The sequence below is a fragment of the Stegostoma tigrinum genome, chromosome 7 (assembly GCF_030684315.1).
Source record: "Stegostoma tigrinum isolate sSteTig4 chromosome 7, sSteTig4.hap1, whole genome shotgun sequence".
In the NCBI taxonomy this organism is placed as follows: domain Eukaryota; kingdom Metazoa; phylum Chordata; class Chondrichthyes; order Orectolobiformes; family Stegostomatidae; genus Stegostoma; species Stegostoma tigrinum.
This window is the reverse complement of record NC_081360.1, coordinates 18,310,099-18,336,957: the sequence shown is the minus strand read 5'-3', so window position 1 is coordinate 18,336,957 and position 26,859 is coordinate 18,310,099. Positions and strand designations below refer to the sequence as shown.

General features: G+C 43.3%; 1 protein-coding gene across 1 annotated transcript; it reads right to left on the bottom strand.

Annotated features, from left to right (window-relative positions):
• Positions 1–1,124: 1,124 nt before the first annotated feature.
• On the bottom strand, positions 1,125–26,603 carry LOC125454370 (pituitary tumor-transforming gene 1 protein-interacting protein-like). The gene is made up of 8 exons (XM_048535057.2): positions 26,501–26,603; positions 22,954–23,069; positions 17,494–17,552; positions 14,434–14,542; positions 6,480–6,588; positions 4,157–4,222; positions 3,578–3,624; positions 1,125–2,623 (listed from the first exon to the last, which is right to left on the bottom strand). The coding sequence occupies exons 2-8, from the start codon at positions 23,042–23,044 to the stop codon at positions 2,577–2,579; spliced, it is 528 nt and encodes a 175-aa protein (XP_048391014.1). The 5' UTR covers positions 23,045–23,069; positions 26,501–26,603; the 3' UTR covers positions 1,125–2,576.
• Positions 26,604–26,859: the final 256 nt, after the last annotated feature.

The following is a 26,859-nucleotide window of genomic DNA, read 5'->3' as shown; positions in this document are numbered from 1 at the left end:
CATCAGGGGTCTCCCAGGCACAACTCAGTTTAAGGCCTACATGTCATTGTCACAACATCAGAAATCACCCCACTCCAGGTCATTGTCCAAAGGTTTATTTGAAATCCCAAGCTTTCAGAGCTTCAGTCCTTCTTCAGGAGTTAGCTAGAGGGGTGGTGAAAGACACCAACTTTATAAGTAAAAGATCAAAAGGTTCACACCATTGATAAGATTGATAGACTAAACAAACCTAAGATGCTGTTAAATATTTAAATCAGCTAGAAGATTTTAATTCATTAATATGTATACGTAAATCCCCGAATTCTTTTCAAGTCACTGCCCTCAGAGAACTAAAGTTTTTATCAGTGTAAAGAGGAGGTGACACTTTAGGTCAGACAACGCACAATTCTAAACACTGTCTCACAACTAACATGCATCTGACTATAACCCGGTGTCGTACGATTTCCGACCGGTGTCCACTCCAGTCCAACAGCAGCACCTGCACACCACAGCCATTATTATCACAAACATCCTTAGCAAAAACTTAAAGCCCACTGGTTATTTCGCTCCAGCTGTCTTACTGCACAGACATTCCTTGGGAATGTGACAGTATTCCATTCCAGATGTGCCCGATTCACTGGTACTAATCAAACAGAGCAGCTCCAATGTACTTGAGAACTAAACCTGAGGGAATTACTGCATCCATGATTTTGTCCTGCTGGGATAAACCCATGTTACATCTACTGTATACTACATGCATTAATTACACCAACATACAGAATGATGGGCAGGAAATGATAAGCAGATAGATCAAGTCTACTCATGTACTATCACACAACACTACGACTGAACATTTTCCACCAAGTCCCAACTCCCCATTTAATTTTCTTGCAGCAAACAAAATTAAGGCAAAAAGCCTCAAAAATTTCACTTGTCCCCACCCAAAAGTTCAGATTACATTGACCAAGTATGAACCTTTAAAGATGCTTAGGATGGTATTGTTTACTTATATTTCTCACATAATAACCAGTATTGTTACTTTTCATGTACTTTATTTTTGATTGGTTTTCACTTCTAATCATTGCTCATTATTTTACTTTTCTAACATGCAAATAAAATAGTTTTATTACTCGTACTGCAGTAGATTGTTGATTTGAACATTTTTATTGCAGACCAGTTACAAATTTAGAGTCAAGATTAAGAGTGCACTGTGAAGAGCCTTGCAATTCCACTTGATCTATCCAAGATCTCTGAATCAGAGATGGTTGATCACCTTCTCACTCAATGAACCCTGTCCTTTCACTTTAGTTCAAACATTTCCTACAAAAGGTTGGATCAGTGATGGCTTGGTTAATTTTTCTTCAGGAGTGTTTCATAGGGTCCATTTCAGCAAGGGTCTAATGAACCCCAATATCCTCCCTGATAAGATAGGTATGGGATACCTCTCAGCTATTCCTAATTACCATGACTCATACAGAAACTTTTAAGCATTGAAATCAGCTGTTTTGTAGGAGACACTTTCTTGTGGCACTACGAAGTCCGACTATAGTGATAACAAGAATGGGGTAATGGCCAGCTCTCCTCTGGCCTATCACACAAATGGAAACAATATTTGCTTTGTCTCTGGTGAATAAATTGTGCTTTTGCTAACCATGATTAGGGCAAGTGTTGATACAAACCCTTCCTGAGATCATGCATCTCCCAGCATATCATGACACATACAGTTTAAAATTTAAAATGCAGGTCCCATTTTAAAATTTTTTATTAGAATTCAGCAGTTAAAAAATTTACTTTTGTAGCTTTCCCACAGACAATAAAGCAATGTGACACCAATATGTTGGTCATTCTACAGAGTGCAACAAAATAGAAAACAAACACGGCCTCTTCAATAGCTCAAACAACATTCTATTAAAGACAAAGGCACTGGTTGGAGTTCTCATCCATACCCCTTTTTCTCATCCATATAGCCATTAGGAAATGCAGCATTTTTAACTTCTTGCACTCTTTGGTTTAAGTGGCTGTATGAAGAGAACTTTCTCAGATCCATCGGCACTGCTGGTCTGCAGAAGCTATTGATCAGCTGGATCGAAGGCAAAGATAAAAATGTCTATTCCATCTTGCATTGCACATGGACTGGAAAGGGGCAAGACAGTGAATGGCACAACTTGGTTCTGGAATTGGACATACATCCGACTTGAAACATCCAATTAAATGATTTAAATGAGTCTTTTTCCATTGAGTTTATTTTGGTTAAAAAACTGAATTAGGGCATCTAGAAACAGTGGCTTGGTCCATCTGCAACATTTGCTTGAACTGCTGGTGTCAATCTCCCCAGTGTTAATACTAGAATCTTTGAGATACAGGATTAGAAATTATTCTGCCAACAAGATTAAACACCATTTGATCCAAAACTTGACAAGTCTAAAAAAAGCCCCTCTTCCCCAGAGAAGAAAAACAAACCTGGTTTGATTTCATTGCTCCTAGGACTTTGAGGGAGAGGTTAGTTAAGTACCAATATACAATGAAAGACTGAGCTATTTGAATATTATTCATTTGGACTTTCTTGGATTGGCGCTGAGTCGTTTTCATTACTCGCATTAGTTGTTTTCAAATTTGGAGTAAGAATTTGGTTCCTTGAACAGACCTGAAATAAATGCAAAAAATCAAAGTTAAGATTAACCAAACTTACTTGCATATTCTATTAGTCAATAAAGACGAATTTCACTTGTGAATGGACTCACAATGGGTGCATACCATGGGCTAAGGCACTCAAAGGAAATTTTAGCAGGCAGTATGTTCTACCCATGAATTAAGATGTCCTTAACATGAAAAGCCCATGATTTCCTGACCAGCACCACCAGTCAAACTCTCAGATGAAGAATGAATCCTACATGGACAGACACTGTTCTATTACGACTACCACGCTAGCAAGTCTTTCAGCTGAATGAACTGCAAGCCTTAGATATGGTTCTTCCCACTTCACTCACCAGGTGGCCTACAGACTCCCAACTATATTCTCTTCCACTTCAATCACTTGCAACCACTTTTATATCCTTTCTTAGCTAGCTTGCCTCCAACCTGAGGTGCATTTGCTACTTGTACAAAATATTCAAGTTAACCTTTCAATTGCACCATGTTACAGGAAACAGGGCCAGAATGCATCATTACAAAGGTGCTACAGTTCTATTCAACACAATCTGAATTTTTGAAGCTTTCATGGTGAGCAGTAGGGTGGAATGAACTTGGCTTCTGAAGTGTAAATGAAATTTAGAACAAAAGACTGAAATCCATTATATCATTAGAACTGGATATGCAGAAACTAGATAAAGTACATGAGGGAGAATTGAATTAAATGGACATTTATGCTGACAGGGTTGGATGGAAGCATGAAGGGAGAAGGTTTACATGGAGCATTAAGGTCAGAGCATCGAAGCTGAATAGTTAGTTTGTGCTGTAAAATCCAAAATGACTGTATATTGCACCAACTGCTTCCAAATATCATGAGTTAATGACTGTTTCAAACCAAGTACAGCATAGCTTGGTTGAACATTTTGTTGATGGAAGCAATTAAAAACAACTCCAAAACAGGCCTCCTCACCATATTTCTTCCGGATTTCATCATGTCTGACTTTCATTTCACTTTTCCTGAAATACAAACAAAAAGGATGTTTGAAACAATGCCAAGTGATTAGACCAAGAACGTCAAACAATACACCACAGTAATAACATGAGATTTTACAGCAGTGTGCAGAAGGCTCAGTTATATTGTTCCTTATTGTATGGTCAATCCTCTGCAATCCAAGATTACCTGTGGCTACTTTAGCAACTTTGGGTAACAAGAGCAGAGATCAAGATATTTAGGAAGCTATTAAATTTTGCAATGGGTAAGCTTTTGCCAAAGCACCGAGGATGAAGGCAGCAGACCCAGAAGATCATAACTGGAGAGGAGAATCTGTAGTACAGGCAGAGGGGCCTTTTGGGTAGTTATGTCAGGTGGTGAACACACTAGAACCACGGAGATGATTAATCAGAATTGCAGATAATGTGCAGGACACAGTGAATGAAGTACATGGCATCATGTGGACGACAGGGACAGATTTATATCCCTGCAAATTTTGCCAAAAACAATGATCTGACTCAAGCAACTAACAACTACCTGTTTTATTCTGATCCCTACCTTTCTTCTTGCCGCATCCTCCTCTGCTCTTTTTCTCTTTCCATTTTCTGATCTATGCTGTTGTTTCTAAACAAACCAAAAGAGATAGGTTTTTAAAGAGAGACATACTTCATCAAAAGTTCCCAAATGCATTAAAAGTACATGCATTTTTAACTTGCTTAGTTCAATGCAAATATACTTTGTAACTTACTGACCATACCCACAAGATGCTGATACTGGGAGGTTAACACATCATAAACACGTGAAAATTGCACTTCAAAGGCTAGAACACCAGCAACCCAAATATCATAGCAAGGATATAAAAGCAGTTGCAAATGATGGTATTCTACCCATCCTCATACTACTGTTTTTATGACTCCTTTTAACATGCCTTAATGATCCTTGCTCCAATTCACAAAAGTTCGCAGACATTCTCCAGAGTGATCATGTATATTGTTCGGACTCAAATCTTGCAGCATTGTGTGAACATTTAGGTCAGTGTTTGAAGGAGGTCAGCACTGGGTCAGAATATATAATGAGCTCCACCAAACAAAAGCCAATAAAATAGCGATTCCTAGAGGTGGTGCAACTCTACAATTAGCACTTCCTCAAATCCCAGAATGATCCCGAAACCTGGACTAATGATCTGGCGGTGAGTGTAATTATGGAATAAAAAATTGGTATTAGTAAGAGTGACTACAGTAGTATCATAGTGATAGAAAAATCTAGCTGGTTCATTATTATAAACCTGCTCCCCTTACCCTGTCTGTTCTTTTTGTCTCCAGGCCCACAACAATGTATCTGAATTTTAAATATCCTTTGAAACAGCTCGGCAAATCATAACGAAACTTGCAATGAGAAAGGACTAATGTGGCTCAAAGCAACTGGCTATCATCTTCTCAAGGTTAATTAGGCTTGGGCAGTAAGCACTGGTCTTTACAGAGACACTTAACCCATGAATGGATTTTAAAAAAAACACCATGAAGTAAAAGTATTTCTCATTCTTTCAACTGGACTAACCAATTAACCAACTTTGTCACCCATAAAGTAGTAAACATCCAAAACCACTTCCCAAAATTTGACATTAAGCTACAAAATTAGGACATATGACCAAAAGTTTCAAGTAGGTAGAAAGGTGCAGATGGGTTTTCCAGGGGTGAAAGCAAGGACCCAAGGGTACAGTAATTACAATCAGGGATACTCAAGGGTAGATGGTGGCAACTATTAATCTAAGGGCTCAGGACAATGCTGTAAGCAGGGGTTCAAATTCCGAGAGAACCCCAGTTCTTTTGCATTCTCCCTATAACCCTTGATCCCCCTACTAATCGACTGGCTTTTGTGGCAATGAGTTCCACAGATTCATCAGTCTCTTGCTGAAGAAATTCCTCCTCAATTCAGTACTAAAGAATCAGCCTCTCACCGAGGTTGTGTCCTCAGCTGCCAGTATTCCCTACTATTAGAAACATCTTCTCTATGTCTGCTCTATTCAGGTCTCAGTATTCTGAGAGTTTCAATCAGACATCCCCCTGCCTCCCCACCAGCCTCCTGAACTCCACTGAGCACAGACTCAGAATTCTCAACCGTTCCTCATATGATAAGCCCTTCATTCCTGTAAACCACCTCTGGGCCTCCTCCAAAGCCAGCACATCCTTTAGATATAGGGCCCAAAACTGCTCACAATATTCTGTTCAAGTCACATTTCAAACTTTGTACAGCCTAAGTAACACATCTTCTGCCTTTGTATTCTAGCCCTTTTGAAATAAGTGTGAACATTGCATTTGCCCCCCTAACTGCCAAGTGAATCTGCATATTTTACTTTTACCTCAATCTTTTAGTTGCCAATTTTCTTTAAAAAAAAGCATCTGTGATTTTCTTTCAACCATTCCAGTTGGTTGGAAGTTCCACATTCTCAGTACTTTCCAAATAAAGAAGCTTTTCTTGAATTCTTTATTTATTAGTGATTTCACCATATTTAAGCTCTCTTACTTTGGACCTCTGCACATACTTAAACATTCAACTTATTGAATCCCTTCATAACTTTAAAAATATCAAACAGGTCAGCTTGAAGCCTTCTATTTTCCAGAAAAATAACAGATCTGTGTGCACTTTTCATGCCTTGAGCAGAGAGATAAAATTTTAATCTAATTTTATCAAATAGTGTGACTACACTGACCAAAAGCATTTTCCCAATTTTATTCCCTTCAAAGAGGAACACTACGAAATGTGAACTGAACACTCAGGTGTCTAATGGCATACTTATAGATGCAACAAACAGCTAAAATGGAAGCCCACATGATTCATCGCTAGCTCACTCTAGGTGTCAGATAGAAGACCAAACACTCACTTCTTGCTTTTCCGACTCCTGCAGCAGCAGCAATAACAGCAGATACACAGCGACAAGATAAGGATACCACCAACCACTGACATCGCAATGATCAAAGCTTCAAAGTTCACTGCAAAAGACAAAGGGGTTTTGTTTAATACATTCAAACCATTTGAAAATGGTATTTTATTCAGCCTTTAAACATGATTCTGGAAATTCAGAACAGAACAGCTCAAATTCAATAAGGTAGATTTTCCCCTCCCTGTCACCCGCTAACATGTGGAAAAAAATCAGACATGTTGCTGATGTAAGGAGCAGTACTTCCCCCAACTGCAGGTGCCTGGGGTGTGCAGCAGCTCACAAAATTGATCCTTAGTATAAATTCAAAAACCTGTTAAGGAAAGTTGGCATAAAGGGAGCAGACAAAAACAAGCCGTAATGTCTCAATTAGGAAATCTAGTTCAATTAACTAGGAAGTAAAACAATAAAGATGGGCTCTCAAATGTCTGATTTGAGGAGCTGCGCCTCTGACAACTGTGTCAAGTTGGCGCGTCTCCAAGCCGTTTTGGGTCTTGCCTTTTCTACCCTCGTTTCCTTTGATTCTACACTGATACAGCAGCTTTGGAGTTTAGTTGATTGCAAGTTATAGAGTCAGAGTAATACAGCATGGAAACAGGCCCTTTAGCCCAAACTGGTCCATGCTGACTATGGTGCCCACTCAGCTAGTTCTAGCTGCTTGCATTTGGTCCATATCCTTCGTAACACTGTCCATCCATGTACCTATACTTCTTTTTTAATGTTACTACTGTACCTGCCTTAACTGCTTTTTTCAGCAGCCCATTGCGTATATGCACTACTCTCTACATGAGGAAATTGTCCCTCAGGTCCTTCTTAAATCCATCCACCCTCAGCTGAAACCTATGCTCTCTAGTTTTCAATTCCCCATCCCTGGGAAAAAGACTATATGCAATAATTCCATCAATGTCCCTCATGATTTTATACACTTTAAGATCACACCTCATTCTCCTACATTCCAAGGAACCAAGTCCTATCTTGGCCAACCTCTCCCTATAACTCGGGCCTACTCACCCTGGCAATACCCTTGTAAATCTTCTTTACATACTTTCCAGTTTAACTGTCTTTCCTATAACAGGATGACGAAAACTATACACAATAGTCCAGGTGCTGCCTCATCAACAACTAATACAACAGCAACACACAGTCTCAACTCCTGTACTCAATGCCTTGACTGATGAAGGCCAGCATTCTTCACCACCTCTTTACCCGTAACGTCTCTTTCATGAACTCTGTACTTGTACTCCTAGGTTCCTCTGTTCCACAACACTTCAGAACCTTACCATTTACTGTATAAGTCTTACCTTGGTTTGACTTTCCAAAGTGCACTCACACTTATCTGTATTGTACTGACTTGCATTTTCCAATCCTCAGACTACTTCCCCATCTGATCAAGATTCTTCTGTAATTTTTGATACCTTCCTTGTTATCAGTGATACCTCCTAACTTTGTATCATCTGTAAACTTACTGATCATGTCTTGTACATCCACATCCAGATCAATTATGTAAATAACAAATAACAAAGTTCCCAGTACCGATCCCTGTGGCAGTCACAGGCCTCCAGTCCAAGAAACAACCTTCAACCATCACCTTCTGCTTCCTACCATTGAGCCAATTTTGAATCCAATTAGTTAGCTCTCCCTGGATCCCATGTGACCTAGCCTGGCATGCAGGACTTTGTCAGAGGCCTTACTAAAGTCCATACAGACAACATCCACTGCCCTACCCTCATCTATCCTCTGGGTTACCTGTGTGAAAAATTCAAAGACTTGTCACATGATTTCTGCACACAAATCCTCATGCTGACTATCCCTAATCAAGTTTTGATTATCCCAGTGTTGGTTGATCCTGTTCTTCCGTATTCCCTCCAATAACTTGCCTGCCACCAATGTCAGGCTCACTGGCCTGCAGTTCCCTGGCTTGTCTTTATTACGTGGCTCAATTAGACTAGCAGCAACCCCAGCTGTGTATACGGAAAGACAAAATCTTATTTGTATCTGAAAATTAAAAACGCATTATGCCAAACAATTATATCAGGAGCTGTGAAAAATAAGCAAGCCTGGACTAACAGTGAAAATTGGCACTGTCTATTCATGTGAATTGCCAAGAACTATGTGAATATAGAATCTTCATAGAACATAAAAGACAATCACAAAGTTGAAACAATTTACGTTACTCATTTTAAGCATGCACTGCCAGTAAACCTAATGCAACAGGAAACAACCTGCATTTTTCACAAGCACGAATCAAACAATGCAACATTTATTAGTTACCAAGCTTAAAGTAGACATCAGTAATCAAAACTGTTACGCTACTTGCTACATTCATTTGCTGGTTGGGGGTGACCAGTTGAGCAAGAATATTAGATAAAGTCTTGTAGGGATAATCTTAAACTTCTAATAGAATTCAATTTACCCCATGGAAAGCTTCTTGTTTTTGCCCCTCTTTTCTTGATCTTCCAACTGCTTCTTTCTTCGCGAACAATTAATTTTATTTGAAATCAACTCCCAAACTTTTGCTTGTGTTTCATTTAAAGTTATCTTCACGACAGCTAAACTTGAGATCAATAGGATCCTCTGCATAGTATGTGTGCTTAGTGTGATTACTTTAGAGCAATGGGGAATTACATCCTGTGCTTATATTGCTGCAATTAGAAAAAAAAATTACAAAAAAGCCTGCACTACTTCACCAAATGGATAATGATTTTAGCAATGTAAACTTTTAAAAATCAATGCACGATGCAATTTATTGAGGTTTGAACTGGAGAAATGTAGGAGTGCCTTTGGAAATAAATTGCTCCGGGTGACAGAGCCAGTTCTCATGATGGGTTGTATGCGCATTGGGTCAGCTTTAACAATTAAGGAAGAACATGTATGCAATACTTCATCTGACTTTTGCCACCTAGTGACATCATGTTCATTCCTTGAATGTTAATTATGCCTGCATTCCAAAAACCCAACACACCCAGTCTACCACTTGCTCCTAAATCTGAATCCTGTCTGATCTCAGCATACTTTTTATTTCTTTCGCATCACTAATCTCTCGATTAGCTAGCTGGGGGGAGACAAACTGTCTTCACCCTGAAGGTGAGGATTTGGTGTCATAAGAATTACACCTTGGTTATCCAGTCTCACATGTACACCAAGAGACAAGTGAGAAACGGTACGATTATCCAGCTCTCAGGCTCAGAATAAACATTATATTCAGGCTTGTTGTGCTCACTTGATTGTTAATTTAACACTACTAAAAACCCAAAGTTTAACCTTTGATTATTTCTTCTTACACACTACAATACTCATCAACCAAGCAACAACCATCTACGACTGCTTCATCAATGACCTTCCCTCCATTATTAGATCAGAAGTGTGGATGTTTACTCATGATTGCACAATGTTCAGCACCATTTAACTCCTCACTCAGATACCTGAACCATATCTAGGCTTGCACTGAAGTGGCAAGTAATATTGGCACCACAAAAATGCCATAAGTACCGTCACCGACAAGAGAATCTAACCATCGCCCCTGGACATTCAATGGCATTACCATCACTAAACTCTCCACTATCAATATCCTGTGGGTTACTATTGACAAAAAAAATGAACTGGATGACATGTTTTTGCTGTGGTTATAACAGCAGAGGCTAGGAATCTGTTAGCAAGTAACTCACCTTCTGATGCTCCATAGCCTGTCCACCATCTACAATGTACAATTCAAGAGTGTGATGGTGTACTCCCCATTTTTCTGGAACAGCGCAGCTCCAACACTCAAGAAGCTTGATATCACCCAGAACAAAGTACCCTACTTCATAGGCAACACATCCACAAACATTCAGTCCCTCCAGCAAAGATGCTAAGTAGCTGCAGTGAGTAATATCTGAGATCCATTGCAGAAATTGACCAAGGCTCCTGAGACTGCACCTTCCCAATCCATGACCATTACCATTTAGAAGAACAGGGCAGCAAATACATGGGAACAGTACCATTTGCAAGATCCCATCCCAGCCTCTTGCTAGCCAGATTTGGAAACATACAGCCATTCCTTCACTGTCATCATACCAAAATCATGGAACTCCTTCCCTAATAAACTTTCGTGCACCTACACCAAATGGATTACAGCTCACTACCACCTTCCAAAGGACAACTAGGAATGGGCAATGCTGCCTGAGCAAGTGATGGCCATATCCAGTGACTGAATAAAATAAACCCAGTACCACTGCCTCTCAGCAGCCTACAAAAACATTCTAGACACATTTGCCCAATCTTTAACTCAATTTGTGGCGTTAAGGGAGGTGTCGTGTTTTGACTGAGATTATCAAACCAAAGCCCTCCATGGGGAGACTGGAAAGATTCCACAGCACTAGTTTAAACAATAGCAGGGGAGCTTGCCCCAGTGCTCCACCCAATACTTATTTCTCAAACAAACCAAGAAAAGATTATCCAGTTGAACTGTGGTTTGTGCAAAGTTATTGTGCACAAATCAGCTGCCACTTTCCCTTATTATCATTTCAATAAAATAAGGTGATTGGTTGTAAGTGCCCCAAAGACTTAAAAGTCATAAGTAAATACAAGACTTCACAAGTAGTTTGCTATCTGTGGGTAAGGAGGCCTTTACTAAGACTGCAGTAGCATAATTGCAATGAACAATCATAGCTTATGGTTAGTGATTAATTGTTACAAAACTATCCATGCGCACACACACTGTTATGCCACATAGGAAAGACTACAGAATGTCAAGCCCACACTGTTCATGCAGATTTCTGTCAACTGCCCTGAAAATACAGAAACTGTTTGCTGCTCTTATGAAAATTATTGAAAAATGATACATGGCTGATGAAAGTACTGAGATTACATTGTTAGTGGGCTTGATGCTCATATCCATTTGCACTTCTGGTTGGTGATTCACAATAAACTAGTCCTGAGAAGGGTGCTGGAATTAGAATTTTACGAACACTTCTTCTGTGCACATTTGCAATGAATGTTCAAGTTTTGTCTCCCTTTTCCTGGGTTCAACCGCTGATTTCTCTTTGAACCAAGACTAGATACGAGTGTGCATCTCCCTCCCTCATTACCATTTTTTAAGGCTTCCAAATCTTCAGAAAAAGAAAGCCAAACTAGGAATTCAATCCAATTCTGGATAAAAATGCTAAAATCACATTACATTACTGAAGTCCAAGAAATAACTGCAGATCAGTAGAGAAATTCCAAGAGAATCCACAGCCACTGCTGAAGTTGCATAAATGATAAACTAAACAGTAGCACAGGAGTGATTAGAATGGAGGAAAGCAGGAAATGACACTGTTTTCCACCACTTTTCAATCAGCCATAACAAACATTTAACACCAAAAAATTCTCCTTTCCTCTGAAAGAACAAGCTCTTTGCCCAATTGCAATGCCACAGTTCACTCCCCTGTAACTTCAGGTAAAAATGCATGACAGTACAAAATTAAAAAGAAAAAAACTGACTTTTAAGAAACTCAGTGCCAAAAGCAAGGGGAGATCTGCAAACTGCAGATCTGCTGTTTTGTGAAATGGAGTTCTTAGTCACACTATTAAGCCATGTATAATACGGCAACAGAACATAGGCAGTATATCTATTCTACAGCAATAGCAGAACAGATTTTGTTTTCATAGAATCCCTAACAGTGTGGAAGCAGGCCCTTAGGCCCAACAAGTCCACATTGACCCTTAGCGCATCCCACCCAGACCCATCCCCTTTAACCCACACATCCCTGAACACTATGGACAACTTAGCATGGCCAATCCACCTAGCCTGCACACCTTTGGACTGTGGAAGGAAGCCGGAGCACCCGGAGGAAACCCACGCAGATGCAGGGAGAATGTGCAAACTCCACTCAGGCTGCTGCCCGAGGGTGGAATCGAACCCAGGTCCCTGGCACAGTGAGGCAGCAGTGCTAACCACTGAGGCACGGTGCCACCCCTAAATAATATGAGATCTTGTAATCAATCCATTAGGTCCTGTCAAAGCTCACTTATGGGATAGTTATGACTTTGCTCCACCCTACCACCCCATACAAGAGAAATTCATTTGAAATTTTGGTTAAAGCAATTTAAATACCATTATGGGCAGAAAATTACCTGAAAAGTTTCAGAAAAGGAGCTGAGGAAAAGATAAAAATTTTGGACAGGAAAATAAGTTGAAGAGGAAACTAATTTACATGATCACCAGTGAAAAGATTACACCACTAGTGAAAGAAAGTGAAGTTAGAAAGTGAACTTACAAAGAGGTGAGAGGAACTGGACAATGATGTGAAATCAGGTCACCGGACAGAAGCAACGGAGACAACTGAACAAATAGTCTCAAGCTTGGTGCACAAGAGGATTCTTGCACTGGTTTATGGAAAGGGTGGTTAGGTGGAGCAGGGGCAAGTGGCTTGAGATATTTGGTAATGGCAAGTGTAGGCTGGAAGACAATTTTTTTGGCAGAAGAAAACAAATGACAAAGTGAGGCTGTGGTTGAATCAATCTACAGCTAAAGTAGCAACGAGGCAAAGATGTGGTAGTTTTCAGATTTGAAATGCAATTGGGGAGAGGGGAAGAATAAAATAATATGTTTCCTGTTGGCAGATTCAGAAGGAACTAGGTCAGAGGGATGTGGATGGCAAAAGCACTAAGTTGGCCCTTTTTATAATCAAGACTTTTGATTTCAAATAGCTGACGACAGGTAGTGGCAGTGAAGGAATAGGAGAACTCTGCCAAAAAAAAAACTTGCAAAGGACAAGGGGGTAGTATCAAAGAAGAGTGGGAAAAGGCAAGTTAGGATAGAGATTGGTTTAACCAAGTCTGAAGAATCTGCTGAATGTTAAGACCAAGGGAAGGAAGGGCAGAATATTTTGTAATGAGAAAGTGATAACGGTGCTGGATCTGTTGTTTTGTCATTTACATAAACAATCCAGATGAGAATTCAGGAAGCAAGGTTAGTAAGTTTGCAAAGACATCAAAATTGGTGGTATAGTAGACAGTGATGAAGGTTATCTAAGGTTACAAAGGGATCTTGATCAATTGGGCCAATAAACTGAGGAGTAGCAGATGAGGTTAATTTAGATAAATGCGAGGTATTGCATTTTGGTAAGATGAACAAGGACAGGACTTGCACAGTTAATGGCAGGGCCTGGGGAGTGCTGCAAACAAAATGACCTAGGGGTTCAGGTACATAGTTCTTTCAAAGTTGTGTTGTACGTAGATAGTGTGGTAAAGGAGGCCTTCATCGCTCAGAACTTTGGGTATAGGGGTTGGAACGTCAAGTTGTAGTTATACAGAACTTTGGTGAGGGCACGTTTGGAGTATTGTGTATAGTTCTGATTGACCTGTTCTAGGAAGATTATTAAATTGGAAACAGTGCAGTAAATATTTACAAGGAAATATTTATCAGGACAGGAGAGTATGCATTATAAAACTAGAGGCGGACAGCCTGGGACTGCTTTCCCTGGAGCACTGGAGGGTGAGGGGTGACCTTGTCGATGCTTAGAAAATCACAAGGAGCATGGATGGGGTGAAGAGCCAAGGTCTTTTTCCTAGGGTGGCACTGGTACAAGAGGACATAGACAAGGTGAGAAGGCGAAGATTTAAAAGGGGCCTGAAGGGCAACTGTTCCACACAGAGGGTGGTTCTTGTGTGGAATGAACTGCTAGCGCAAGTGGTATTTGCAGGTACAGTTACGTTTAAAAGACATTTGGATGGGTACATGAAACGGAAAAGTTTTGAGATATGGGCCAAATGCAAGCAAGTGAGCCTAGTTTAGTTTGGATAACTTATTTGGCATGGGCAAGTTGGGCTGAAGGGTGCTTCCATGCTGTATGACCATGACTCGAAGTATTAATGAAGCAGCATTTCAGAAGATTGACAAGAAACAAACAAGATTAAAAAATTGTTGGCCACTTACCCCAACAGACACCCCATCGTGCATCAGACAGTGGACATAATTTCTTTGGTGGCAGGATTGTCCTCACTGGGTAGTCAACACATTTTTTGTTGTCATTGCACCACAGACACTAAGATGAAAACAAGCAAATTAAAACCTATGTGCACACAGCATTGGTGTCAAGTGAACTAAGTGAATACATATTTGCACAATTCTGTAATCCATCATGACTCAGTACCTCTCTGCATCAAAACTGGAAAGCCTGTTCAAGTCAAATCAAGTGTTGTGGTATACAAATGTCCTGATTTAAAATCTAGCTGATCATGTATTGTTGTTCAGCACTCTGGAAAAAAAACAGACTTTGTGCTCAACCAAATTTACTGAAGCTTCATTTTCCCTTGTTTGGAAGCAGCCTACATAGCAAATCAGAGAATGATGATATATAATTTTGGCTAGAGTTCAGGTTTGCTTAACTTAAAAGCTATGACGGTTATTTTTCAGTTCGTGAAAACAAAAATATCTTTCTGCACTGCACTTGAAACGCTGCATCAAATGTTAGCTGTTGTTGCACTGTAAACTGCTTTGTGCTCAGTTTAACAAAAAGGAGGTAAAAAGAAATTTGATGATATCAGAAGTTAAAAATCACAACTTTGGAGAAGTTGAACAAGCTGGGGCTCTTAGGAAGAGAGAAACCAAGAGTTGACCTGAAAAGAGTCTATAAAATTAACCAGATGTTCAGCAGATATAGAGAATGTCTTTAGAATTCTAAAGAAGCTCAAATCTAGAGATCAGAAACCTAAGATAATCATTCATTAATAAAGAATTCAAGAGAAACTTCCTAGCCTACAGCGTGGAAACGATGCAGAGTTTGTTACCACCCTCGGGAATGGCTGAAGTGAATAACGCAAATACCTTTAAAAGGCAGCTAAACACAGGAGTAAGGAATAGAAGGGTTTATTGATTTTAGATTAAGTTAATAGAATGGGAGGTGGTTTGGTAGAAGGTAAATACTAGTATGGACTGGTTCAACCAATTGGCCAGTTTCTGTCTTCTAAATTCTATGTAATGTGGGAAGCAGCAGTGTGTTTTGTGTGCATATAATGCTGATAAAGTCCCAGATCAACACATGCGAGGGCAGTTTTGAAATATTAGATTTCTCAATTCAAGTATCAATATTGATTCTGTTAAAAATTCTGAACTTTGTAGTTTGACTGCTTACCATTTCTGCTGCACTCCCATTTTTAAATACAGGGGCAGACTTGAGCTAAATTACTCATTTCAAATTACAAGGAGAATGAGGAGTTGAGAAATTCCTTGAGAGAGGGGCCTGTTGAAAGACCACTAAGATTTACCACTGCAACTGAGCAAGTCACTGACAAGTGACTCTCTCGTTGAAAGTTTGGATAAATATTTCAAATAGACAAAGATACAAGGTTTTGGGTGAGAGACCAAGGCAGCATAATCAGTCTTAGACCGATCCACACAGACACAGGAGGCAAAGTACCCCATCCATACCTTGTAGTAGAAAAACTTGCGGATCAATGGGAATTCTGTTCATATTGCACCCTTATAACTGCTCTAGGCCAGTACTGAGTTTCTACTTTCTCCCACCTCAGCCTGATGAGGCAATGAACAAAATAAAATTACAGCAAAAGGAACAGGCTCTTCAGCCCTCCAAGCCTGCGCCGATCAAGATACTCTGTCTAACCTGACATCTATTTTCTAATAGTCTGTGCCCATTTGCTCCCTGCTCATCCACGTACTTGTCCAAATATACCTTAAAAGACGCAACCATGTCTGCGTCTACCACCTCCGCTGGCAACGTGTTCCAGGCACCCACCACCCTCTGTGTAAAGAACTTTCCACGCATATCTCCCTTAAACTTTCCTCCCCTCATTTTGAACTCATGTCCCCTAGTAATTGAATCCCCCACTCTGGGAAAAAGCTTTTTGCTATCCACCCTGTATATAACCCTCATGATTTTGTAGACCTCAATCAGGTTCCCCCCTCAATCTCCATCTTTCTAATGAAAATAATTCTAATCTACTCAACCTCTCTTCATAGCTGGCACCCTCCATACCAGGCAACATCCTGGTGAACCTCCTCTGCACCCTCTCCAAAGCATCCACATCCTTTTGGTAATGTGGCAACCAGAACTGTACACAGTACTCCAAAAGTGGCCGAACCAAAGTCCTGTTCAACTGCAACATGACCTGCCAACTCCTGTACTCAATACCCCACCCAATGAAGGAAAGTATGCCATATGCCTTCTTGACCACCCTACTGACCTGCGTTGTCACCTTCAGGGAACAATGGACCTGAACACCCAGATCTCTGTTCATCAATTTTCCCTAGGACTTTTCCATTTACTGTGTAGTTCGCTCTTGGGTTTGATCTTCCAAAATGCATCACCTCGCATTTGCCCAGATTGAACTCCATCTGCCATTTATCTGCCCAACTCTCCAGTCTATCTATATTCTGCTATAATCTCTGACAGTCCCCTTCACTGTCTGCTCCTCCAATCTTAGTGTCATCAGCAAACTTGCTGATCAGACCACCTACACCTTCCTCCAGATCATTCACATATAGCACAAACAACAGTGGTCCCAGCACAGATCCCTGTGGAACACCACTGGTCACAGGTCTCCAATTTGAGAAAATCCCTTCTACTTGTACACTCAGTCTCCTGTTGCCTAGTCAGTTTTTCATCCATCTAGCTAGCACACCCTGGACCCCATGTGACTTCACTTTCTCCATCAGCCTGCCGTGGGGAACCTTATCAAACGCCTCACTGAAGTCCATGTACGTGTCATCTACAGCCTTTCCCTCATCAAAAAACCTTGTCACGTCCTCAAAGAATTCTATTAAGTTGGTAAGACATGATCTTCTCTGCACAAAGCCATGTTGCCTATCACTGATAAGCCCATTTTCTTCCAAATGGGAATAGATCCTATCCCTCAGTATCTTCTCTAGTAGCTTCCCTTCCACTGACGTCAGGCTCACCGGTCGATAATCCTTCGAATATCACAAACATTAGTTAAAATGGGCCATGGGAATGTAACAATTAATTATGGTACTCACCGAAACATTTTTCAGACATTGCTCACAGTTGATGTTGCTGGGATCGCTACAACCTGAACCTGAAAGAGAGATACATAATTAATGTCACTTTTTGACAAAAAGTTCAGAATGGAGGAATGGCCTCATTTGCAAAGGATTAAGCCAATGATTAAGCCATTTCTCCTCCAACCCAGGGACATGTCAATTCCTTTAAACTAATCTTTGTGTCATATTCTGCTTTCTTACCTGATACGTGTACTCATTCATGGGATTTGGGCATTGCCAACAAGGCTACCATTTATTGCCCAAACCTTGATAAGCTGATAGCAAGCCTAAACCAATGGATAGTGAACTAAAAAGGCTTTTAGAACAATCTGGTAGTTCCATACTCAACACCACACACTTTGTTTAATTTGAATCACTTAATTAATTGAGTTTAAATTAGTTTGGGAAAGTATGCTTTGAAATCAGCAAACGGAGACTTGATATCAGACGGTAACTGGGACAAAAAAATCATCACCAGTTGTCTTTTGTTTTTTTCGTCTCCTTTTGCCCATGAAGAAAATGTTCAGTTTATGCACCTGTGCATTCAGCCACCGGCTTGTTTACTGAAATGCTTCACTTTTTTCTCCCCCCAAGTTGATGGGCACTTGGCTAACAGGTCTCATCATGTAAGATATGTCAATACTGTAGCAGAATAGATTTCTGTTGTAAAACACTCCTGACGAAATACTGAAGATTTGCTCACAAATGCATTCTGAATGGTTGAACGTTTTAAAAGAGACAGCATTTTACTTTTTGTTGTGCAGTGCAGATACCACTGAAACATAAGAGGTTTGCAATCAATCAAGCCAATATCAGTTGTGATTCTGTAGGTAGCACTCCCACTCATGGATTTAAGCCTCACTTCATAGATGTAAGTGCAAAACTCAGCCTGTTGTTCCAGCATGACTCTGAGGAAATAATGTAGTGTTGGGGGAGATATTTCTGGTGATACAGTAAACCAACGTCTAGCCTGCCACTCGGTGCTATTTAGAAGTCATATCTAGTATGAGGATTACTATATATCCCAGAACAAACATCAGAGGATCAAATAGTCCAACCATTATCCTGTAAACAGAATGGATCATTGCTGCGTGCAAACTAGCTGTTATGTTTCCAACATTATAACAGTCACTGTTTCAAAAGAGCTTCATTTCACTGCATAGCTCCTTAAGTCTCAAAGTTTGGACTTTACACTGGTTCTAATCTTTAACAACTCACAATCACCAAGGACTGATTGCACAATTACTGGGAAACTTAAGAATGTCATCGGACCAGAAAAACCCAAAAAAGGAATCAATGCAATTTGCATCAGCAACCCAGTGATGGTTGCACACAGATAATTATCAAATTTCTTTAAACATTCCTTCTGACAGTCGTGGTCATAGAGGAGAACACAGTCATATAGCATGGAAACAGACCATTCAGTCCAATTCATCCATGCTGACCAGATACCCAAACTAATCTAGTCCTATTTGCCAGCATTTGGCTCATATCCCTTGAAACCATTCCTGTTCATATTACCCATTGACATGCTTTTTAAATGCTGTAATGTTACGTGCTTTCACCATTTCCTCTGGTAGCTTGTTTCATACATGCACCATCTGAGAGAAGGAGTCACCCCTCACCTTAATCTTATGCCCTCTAGTTTTGGACTCCCCCACCAAAGGAAAATGACCGTGGCTACTCATCCTGTCCATGCCCCTCATGATTTTATAAACCTCGATGAAAGCAAGTGTGCCAAACACCTTCACTACCCTGAGATCAGAAGGGTCTAGGCCCGAAACATCAGCTTTTATGCTCTTAAGATGCTGCTTGGCCTGCTGTGTTCATCCAGCTCCACACTTTGTTATCTCACCTTCACTACCCTGTCTACCTGCTACTCCATTTTCAAGGGACAATGCACTTGCACTCCGTTCAGCGACACTCCTTAGTGACCTACCATAAGCCGTGGTCCCACTGGTTTACTTTACCAAAAAAATGCAACACCTCAGTTATCTAAATTAAACTCCAGTTGCCATTCCTCAACCATTGGCCCATCTGATTAAGATCCCACTGTACTCTGAGATAACCTTCTTCTGTCTATTGCACCAACTTTGGTGTCAAATGAAAACTTAAAACCATGCCTGCTATATTCACAACTAAATCATTTATACAGAAGATGAAAAGCAGTGGACACACCACTGATCCTTGTGGTACACCGCTGGTCACAGGCCTCCAGTTCAAAAACCCACCCTCCACACCACTCCGTCCACCAGAATCTTCAAGCTAATTGGATCTAACTCATGTGATCAAACCTTACTAACTAGTCCAACAAGCAGAACCTTGTCGAACACTTTGGGAAGTCTAAATAGACAAAATGCAACTTGAACGAGGTGGGCACATCAATAGGGCAAACAAGAATCAGGAAAACAACTGGGCAAGCTAGAGTAAGCGACAGCATGTTTAAAGGGCAAGGGAAGGTAAGGGAGGGTTGCTGACAGAACAAGCAAGGGATGCACATCAACAAAGCAAGCAAGGCAGACAGTGGGGATGTCACATCAACGGGTGCGAGACAGACAGACTAGGAGCCCATTAAAACTGTAAGAGGAGACCCGTTAAACGGAACAAGCAGGAAGGATAAGGTTAGGAGATTGAGCTCAAGGATCACCCATGATCATAATTAATGGTAGAGCTGGCTTGAGTAGGAGAATGGTCTACTCCCATCTTCTACACTTGCATGTCAACTGAATGATTGGGGTGACATCAAATCAACAGAGCAAGCAAGAGCATGGGAAGGCAGACCAAAGGGGCACGCGAGTGTTAGCGAGGCACATCAACAGGGCATGCGAGTGTCAGGGAAACAAGAGGTGAGGTAACATGCAAAAGACAGAGACTGAGGAATGGGGTGAGAGAAGAAACATACATAGAAATAAGGTTGATATATAATCAGGGTGGAATGGGCTTAGACTTAACTGCGATCCTCTCTACTCATCCACGTTTGCACAAGAATTAAGGTCTTTGACAAAAATCTACAACACTGAATACTCTAATATTAGTTGCAACTAACATGCTTGCGCCCTGTTAACTGGGATTGCGAGCTGTAGTGGAATGCTCTCAATGCTGCACTTGACGGCTAGAAAAAAATGTCCATGTCACACACAGGTGGGATTTATAAAATTTGAAGACAGTATGAATGTGTTTTCCTGGCTTCTGATACATTTGCAACTGTAGCTCCAGTAGGAGATTTGAAAACAGTGGGATTCTTTGGGAGAGTGGAGGCAAGGGAGACGGGTCACAGCAGGGTCCTGCGGCAGCAGAGCAAGCACAAGCCAGGTCCCGTGGCAGAACGAGTGGGCCAATTTGCGGGCCAGGTCCCAGAGCCCCGGTGGAGCAATCGGGCTGGACCCAGAGTGCACGGGTCATGGCCCTGAGTGGCAGTGGAGCAACGTCCTCGACAGAGGCTGAGCAGCCTCTTGTATTGGGGCTGGCTGGTGCGGATTCATGTTGGAGGGGGACTGGAACATAAGCACTTTACGGTCATCTTATAAAAAGTCCACGTTAAGATGGCGCCAAAAGGTGACATTACAAATTTTTCACTGCACTCATTTGTCTGCATGTGATAGTAAAGGCTAATACTATTTCTAATTACTTAAAACCAACTAAGCAACACAAAAAGTATAGTTAGTCTGAAGCAAAATGTTGTCATTAAAATTACAAAACTCAATGTTTACCTTTGAAAGTGCCACATGCCTATAAAAAAATTTCCTACAACACCACCTTCAAAACTCAGATGTTGTGCATTCAAGACTGAATACCATGTATTTGTCGAACACTTCAAATTGGGTCTAGTTGTCTCTCGGCATCATAAGTTTCTACCAATAGAAAACTCTGGAACCATCAGTGTGAGAAGTTATAAACTAGTAAACATAATGTACACTTAGAAAGGTCACATTTGTATACAGCACACCCAGTAACGTTTAACAAACAGGCAGTACGACAATTTCTAAATACAACACTTGCTTCCCATACTTAAATTACAAAAGTTATGCTAAACCAATATGTCAATCCAGTAAGAAATGGAATTCAATGTGATCTGTACAGATATTCTAGGTTCACTCATGAGTTTAATGTAAATTTACAATACTCCGTTTCTAAATGCATGCACAATATGAAACCTTCATTCATCAAAAGCAGCTATTCATATCCCCATGAATCTATGTCAATTTCTCAACTTCATTTGGATTTGCAAAAATTATGCACCATGCTAAATCAACTCTTGACATCTAATGGGCAAAATTTTAAGATGAGTCTGTACAGAGTGGAACTTGATTGAACCAACAATCCAGCGCAAAGGCACAAAGGAAAAGTAACAGACCCATAACACTAACATTACAACTCCGGATGTAACAATTCAACTAGATTTAAAAAAATGTTGCTCCCTTAACGAAGGAGGTATTCTGCTCAAACAACAGCAAATGAATCCATGGTCTCGTATTTAATATCATACGTACTCAAGTATGAGTCAATATTATACAAGAGTCAACGCTCCACCTTTGGTCTAAAATAACAATGATTTCTCATATACCTTATGTTTAGATTAAACCCTGACTTAAAAGAACCAACATTTTGTATTTCTTGCACTAATGCAAATCTACTTGACTTAATCATAAAATAATACATCATTGAAGGCAGCTGTTCAGCACCTCATGTCTGCACAGATACTTTTGGCTCCTTTTACACAACTTTTGGAGGTGCAGGTATGAGGAATGGTATTTAATCTGCCAAACTCTGACAGTGGACCAATACGACAGTGTGAATTTCAAACTCTCTAGGACACTTGTCAGAGTCACATAGCATGCAAGAGGCTCTTCAGCCCATAAAATCTGCACAAACCTATACACACTATTCCAGTTTTTCAGTACTTGGCTCAAAGCCTTGCTCATCTTGTGTATTGTTGCGAGGATTCCTGGCTCTACTGCCCTCCTAGGCAACACATTCCAGACCCCACCATTCTCCACGTGAAGAAAAACTTACCCCAAATCTCTTCCAAACCTCCTGCTCTTCACTTTATAAATAGAAGGAACCATTGCGTCCTAGCTACCCAGTCTGCCCCTCAATGTTGTACACCTCAATCACGGCTCGTCTCAGCCTTCTCTGATCTAAGGGAAACAACTTGAGCCTACCCTGCCTCTCTTCATAGCTAAAATGCTCCAACACAGCAACATCTTGGTGGATGTCCTCTGCACTTAAACATCAACCCCCTATTTAGTGATTAAAAGCTCTAACTTACCAATGACTTATGGGCTGGAATTTGGAGATAAAAGAAGGTAGCAGATTTTTTTGTAGCACACACAGTCGAATCCATGTTTAAGAAACAGGAGCGGTGTGCGCACATTCACGCGTGCACATGTGGGGGTCAGCCAATTAAACTAGACCTTTTAAGCAGACATCTCTTACCAGAACTTGCAGTAGGTGTGACCTGGCATAACACTCCAAGGTTCAATCCAAGAATTCCAATAATTCCTGGCAGCCAAATCCTGAGTCTCATCTTGTTATCACAGCAAATTCAAGGCCTAGTATTCCAAAAGCAAAAATCAAGATGGTCAAGAATTCTATACATAAAATGCCTAAAAACCAATTAATAAAGTGGCTACCAAGTTGTCCAGTTAGCAGCACAAGCAATTCCATGCAAAAAGCACAAACCACACCCAATTTGGATTGACTTCTGATAATAATGTTAAATAATTGTTAAGGTGACAAAGTAAATTCAGGCCTCTTTATCCCCGATTGCCTTTATTCCACAACAGGTAGCCTTGTCTTTAGCTTCCAGGTCCTAAGTTTGAGAATTCACTTTGGTTTTCAACACATCTTTCTGCCTTAAATTTAAGATCCTTCTTAAAATCATAAGATCAGGTTTTGGTCTGTGCCCTGGTATCTCTAACATGGCTGGGTCCAATTTCTGTCTGAGAGTGCTCCTGCACAGTGTCTCGGGGAACTTTTACAAATACAAATTGTGTTGTTTAACTGGCTATGTCTATCATATTTGACCAAAAACAGTAATTAATTGCTTAAAGGACTTGAAGTAATCAGAGGGTGAAATTATGATTTTCATAAATCCGCTCTTATATTTGATTTCTGCTACCTCCTAAATGCTTAGATCCTTTTCACTGCATTCTAAATGGACAGGGGTTGCATATTTCAAAAAAGAACAAATTATTTTCCTGCATTTAACTGACGCCAATTTATTTTAACTGGCTCACAGAGACTATATACATTGCTAATTTGCAACAATAAAAGACCTTGGCAAAAATACTGAAAGGCATTCTTTCAAAAAGATAGTACTTTCCATGTAAATGCACTCACTTTGATGATTCAGACAAAACAAAAATAGACAAAGTCTGATGCTGGACAACACAGGATATCCCAGTGTGGGTACAGCAGGTTCCTATTACATAATAGTGAGATAACGACCAGGTAGTCTGTTTCAGATGTTGGGTGAGCAATAAAATTTGGCCAGGAAACTGAAGATAACTCCCAATTTCTGCATCATAATAGCAACACAGCATCATTTGCATGGATCCAAGAGAGCAAGACAAAGCCTTGGTGTAACATTTTATCTGAAAAACAGCACCACTGACAGTGCACTATTCCATCCACAGTACTACACCAAGTTACTGGGTGGAACTCAGGTTTTCTGACTCAAAGCGAGAATATCACCCCTCCTCCGCCTACCCCCCCCCCCACCAACACCCACACACGCCACCACCCCGACCCCTCCTCCGCCTACCCCCCCCACCAACACCCACACACGCCGCCACCCCGACCCCTCCTCCGCCTACCCCCCCAACCAACACCCACACACGCCGCCACCCCGACCCCTCCTCCGCCTACCCCCCCTACCAACACCCACACACGCCGCCACCCCGACCCCTCCTCCGCCTACCCCCCCTACCAACACCCACACACGCCGCCACCCCCGACCCCTCCTCCGCCTACCCCCCCCACCAACACCCACACACGCCGCCACCCCGACCCCTCCTCCGCCTACCCCCCCCTACCAACACCCACACACGCCGCCACCCCGACCCCTCCTCCGCCTACCCCCCCCTACCAACACCCACACACGCCGCCACCCCCGACCCCTCCTCCGCCTACCCCCCCCTACCAACACCCACACACGCCGCCACCCCCGACCCCTCCTCCGCCTACCCCCCCCAACCAACACCCACACACGCCGCCACCCCGACCCCTCCTCCGCCTACCCCCCCACCAACACCCACACACGCCGCCACCCCGACCCCTCCTCCGCCTACCCCCCCACCAACACCCACACACGCCGCCACCCCGACCCCTCCTCCGCCTACCCCCCCCACCAACACCCACACACGCCGCCACCCCGACCCCTCCTCCGCCTACCCCCCCCACCAACACCCACACACGCCGCCACCCTGACCCCTCCTCCGCCTACCCCCCCCACCAACACCCACACACGCCGCCACCCCGACCCCTCCTCCGCCTACCCCCCCCACCAACACCCACACACGCCGCCACCCCGACCCCTCCTCCGCCTACCCCCCCCACCAACACCCACACACGCCGCCACCCCGACCCCTCCTCCGCCTACCCCCCCCACCAACACCCACACACGCCGCCACCCCGACCCCTCCTCCGCCTACCCACCCACCAACACCCACACACGCCGCCACCCCGACCCCTCCTCCGCCTACCCCCCCTACCAACACCCACACACGCCGCCACCCCTACTCCTCCCCCATACCTTCTCGCTACGCTCTTTCTCCATCACCCCCCTCACCCCCACCCCTCACCCCTACTCCTCCCCCATACCTTCTCGCTACGCTCTTTCTCCATCACCCCCCTCACCCCCACCCCTCACCCCCACCCCTCCCCCATACCTTCTCGCTACGCTCTTTCTCCATCACCCCCCTCACCCCCACCCCTCACCCCCACCCCTCACCCCCCACCCCTCACCCCAACCCCTCACCCCCCACCCCTCACCCCAACCCCTCACCCCCCACCCCTCACCCCCCACCCCTCACCCCAACCCCTCACCCCCCACCCCAACCCCCCACCCCAACCCCTCACCCCCCACCCCAACCCCTCACCCCTCACCCCAACCCCTCACCCCCCACCCCAACCCCTCACCCCCCACCCCAACCCCTCACCCCAACCCCCACCCCTCACCCCCCACCCCTCACCCCCCACCCCTCACCCCAACCCCTCACCCCCCACCCCAACCCCTCACCCCAACCCCTCACCCCTCACCCCAACCCCTCACCCCTCACCCCAACCCCTCACCCCCCACCCCAACCCCTCACCCCTCACCCCAACCCCTCACCCCAACCCCCACCCCTCACCCCCCACCCCTCACCCCAACCCCTCACCCCTCACCCCAACCCCTCACCCCCCACCCCAACCCCTCACCCCTCACCCCAACCCCTCACCCCCCACCCCAACCCCTCACCCCAACCCCCACCCCAACCCCCACCCCAACCCCTCACCCCAATCCCTCACCCCACACCCCAACCCCCACCCCTCACCCCAACCCCTCACCCCCACCCCAACCCCTCACCCCCACCCCTCACCCCAACCCCTCACCCCCACCCCACCCCTCACCCCCACCCCACCCCCACCCCAACCCCCCACCCCTCACCCCCACCCCTCACCCCCACCCCTCACCCCTCACCCCCACCCCTCACCCCTCACCCCCACCCCTCACCCCTCACCCCCACCCCTCACCCCTCACCCCCACCCCCCACCCCCACCCCCCACACACCAACTCCACCCCCCACCCCCACCCCCCACACACCAACCCCCAGCCCGTACTTGTCCATTAACCGCACCCCCCACCCCAGTCGTTCCCTGGGCCACATCTACACATTAAACCCCCACCTCGCTGGGCCACAGCCACACATTAAACCGCCTCCCCGGCCATATCCACACACTGAAAGCACCGCCACCCCGTTCCTAACTGTACATTACTCACTCTCTAACACACTCCGACCTCTTCTCCTCTCTCACTCCGTCTCTGCCTCAACAACAACGGAAGCTGCGCGAGCATTGACGTCATTCCGCAGCGCAGCCGCACACCGCCGAAGGGCGGCGGGGGGGCGGGCCCGGGGTGGTCCATGAGAGCACGTGACTTGCAAGGTGCCAGTGCCTGGGCAATAGCTCTCACTGAGAACATGCTGTTGTTGTGATAACGTGGATTTGTTTTTGTTTTCCTGAATAAGACAAGGCGTTCGCTTTTCATCTTCCACTCATCAGGGCGATTGGCAAGAAAACCATCTTGAGGGGAAAGCCAACATTTACGATAAATGAAAGGAGGATGAGAATTGGTAACAT

What these genes read in the sequence shown, in the direction of transcription:
- LOC125454370 (XM_048535057.2), bottom strand. Translation starts at nt 23,044, where the DNA reads ATGAGACTCAGGATTTGGCTGCCAGGAATTATTGGAATTCTTGGATTG. An exon ending in AATGTCTGAAAAATGTTTCG is followed by an intron (nt 14,543 to 17,493) that starts GTGAGTACCATA and finishes TTTTCATCTTAG; the next exon opens with TGTCTGTGGTGCAATGACAA. An exon ending in AGGATGCGGCAAGAAGAAAG is followed by an intron (nt 3,625 to 4,156) that starts GTAGGGATCAGA and finishes TTTGTATTTCAG; the next exon opens with GAAAAGTGAAATGAAAGTCA.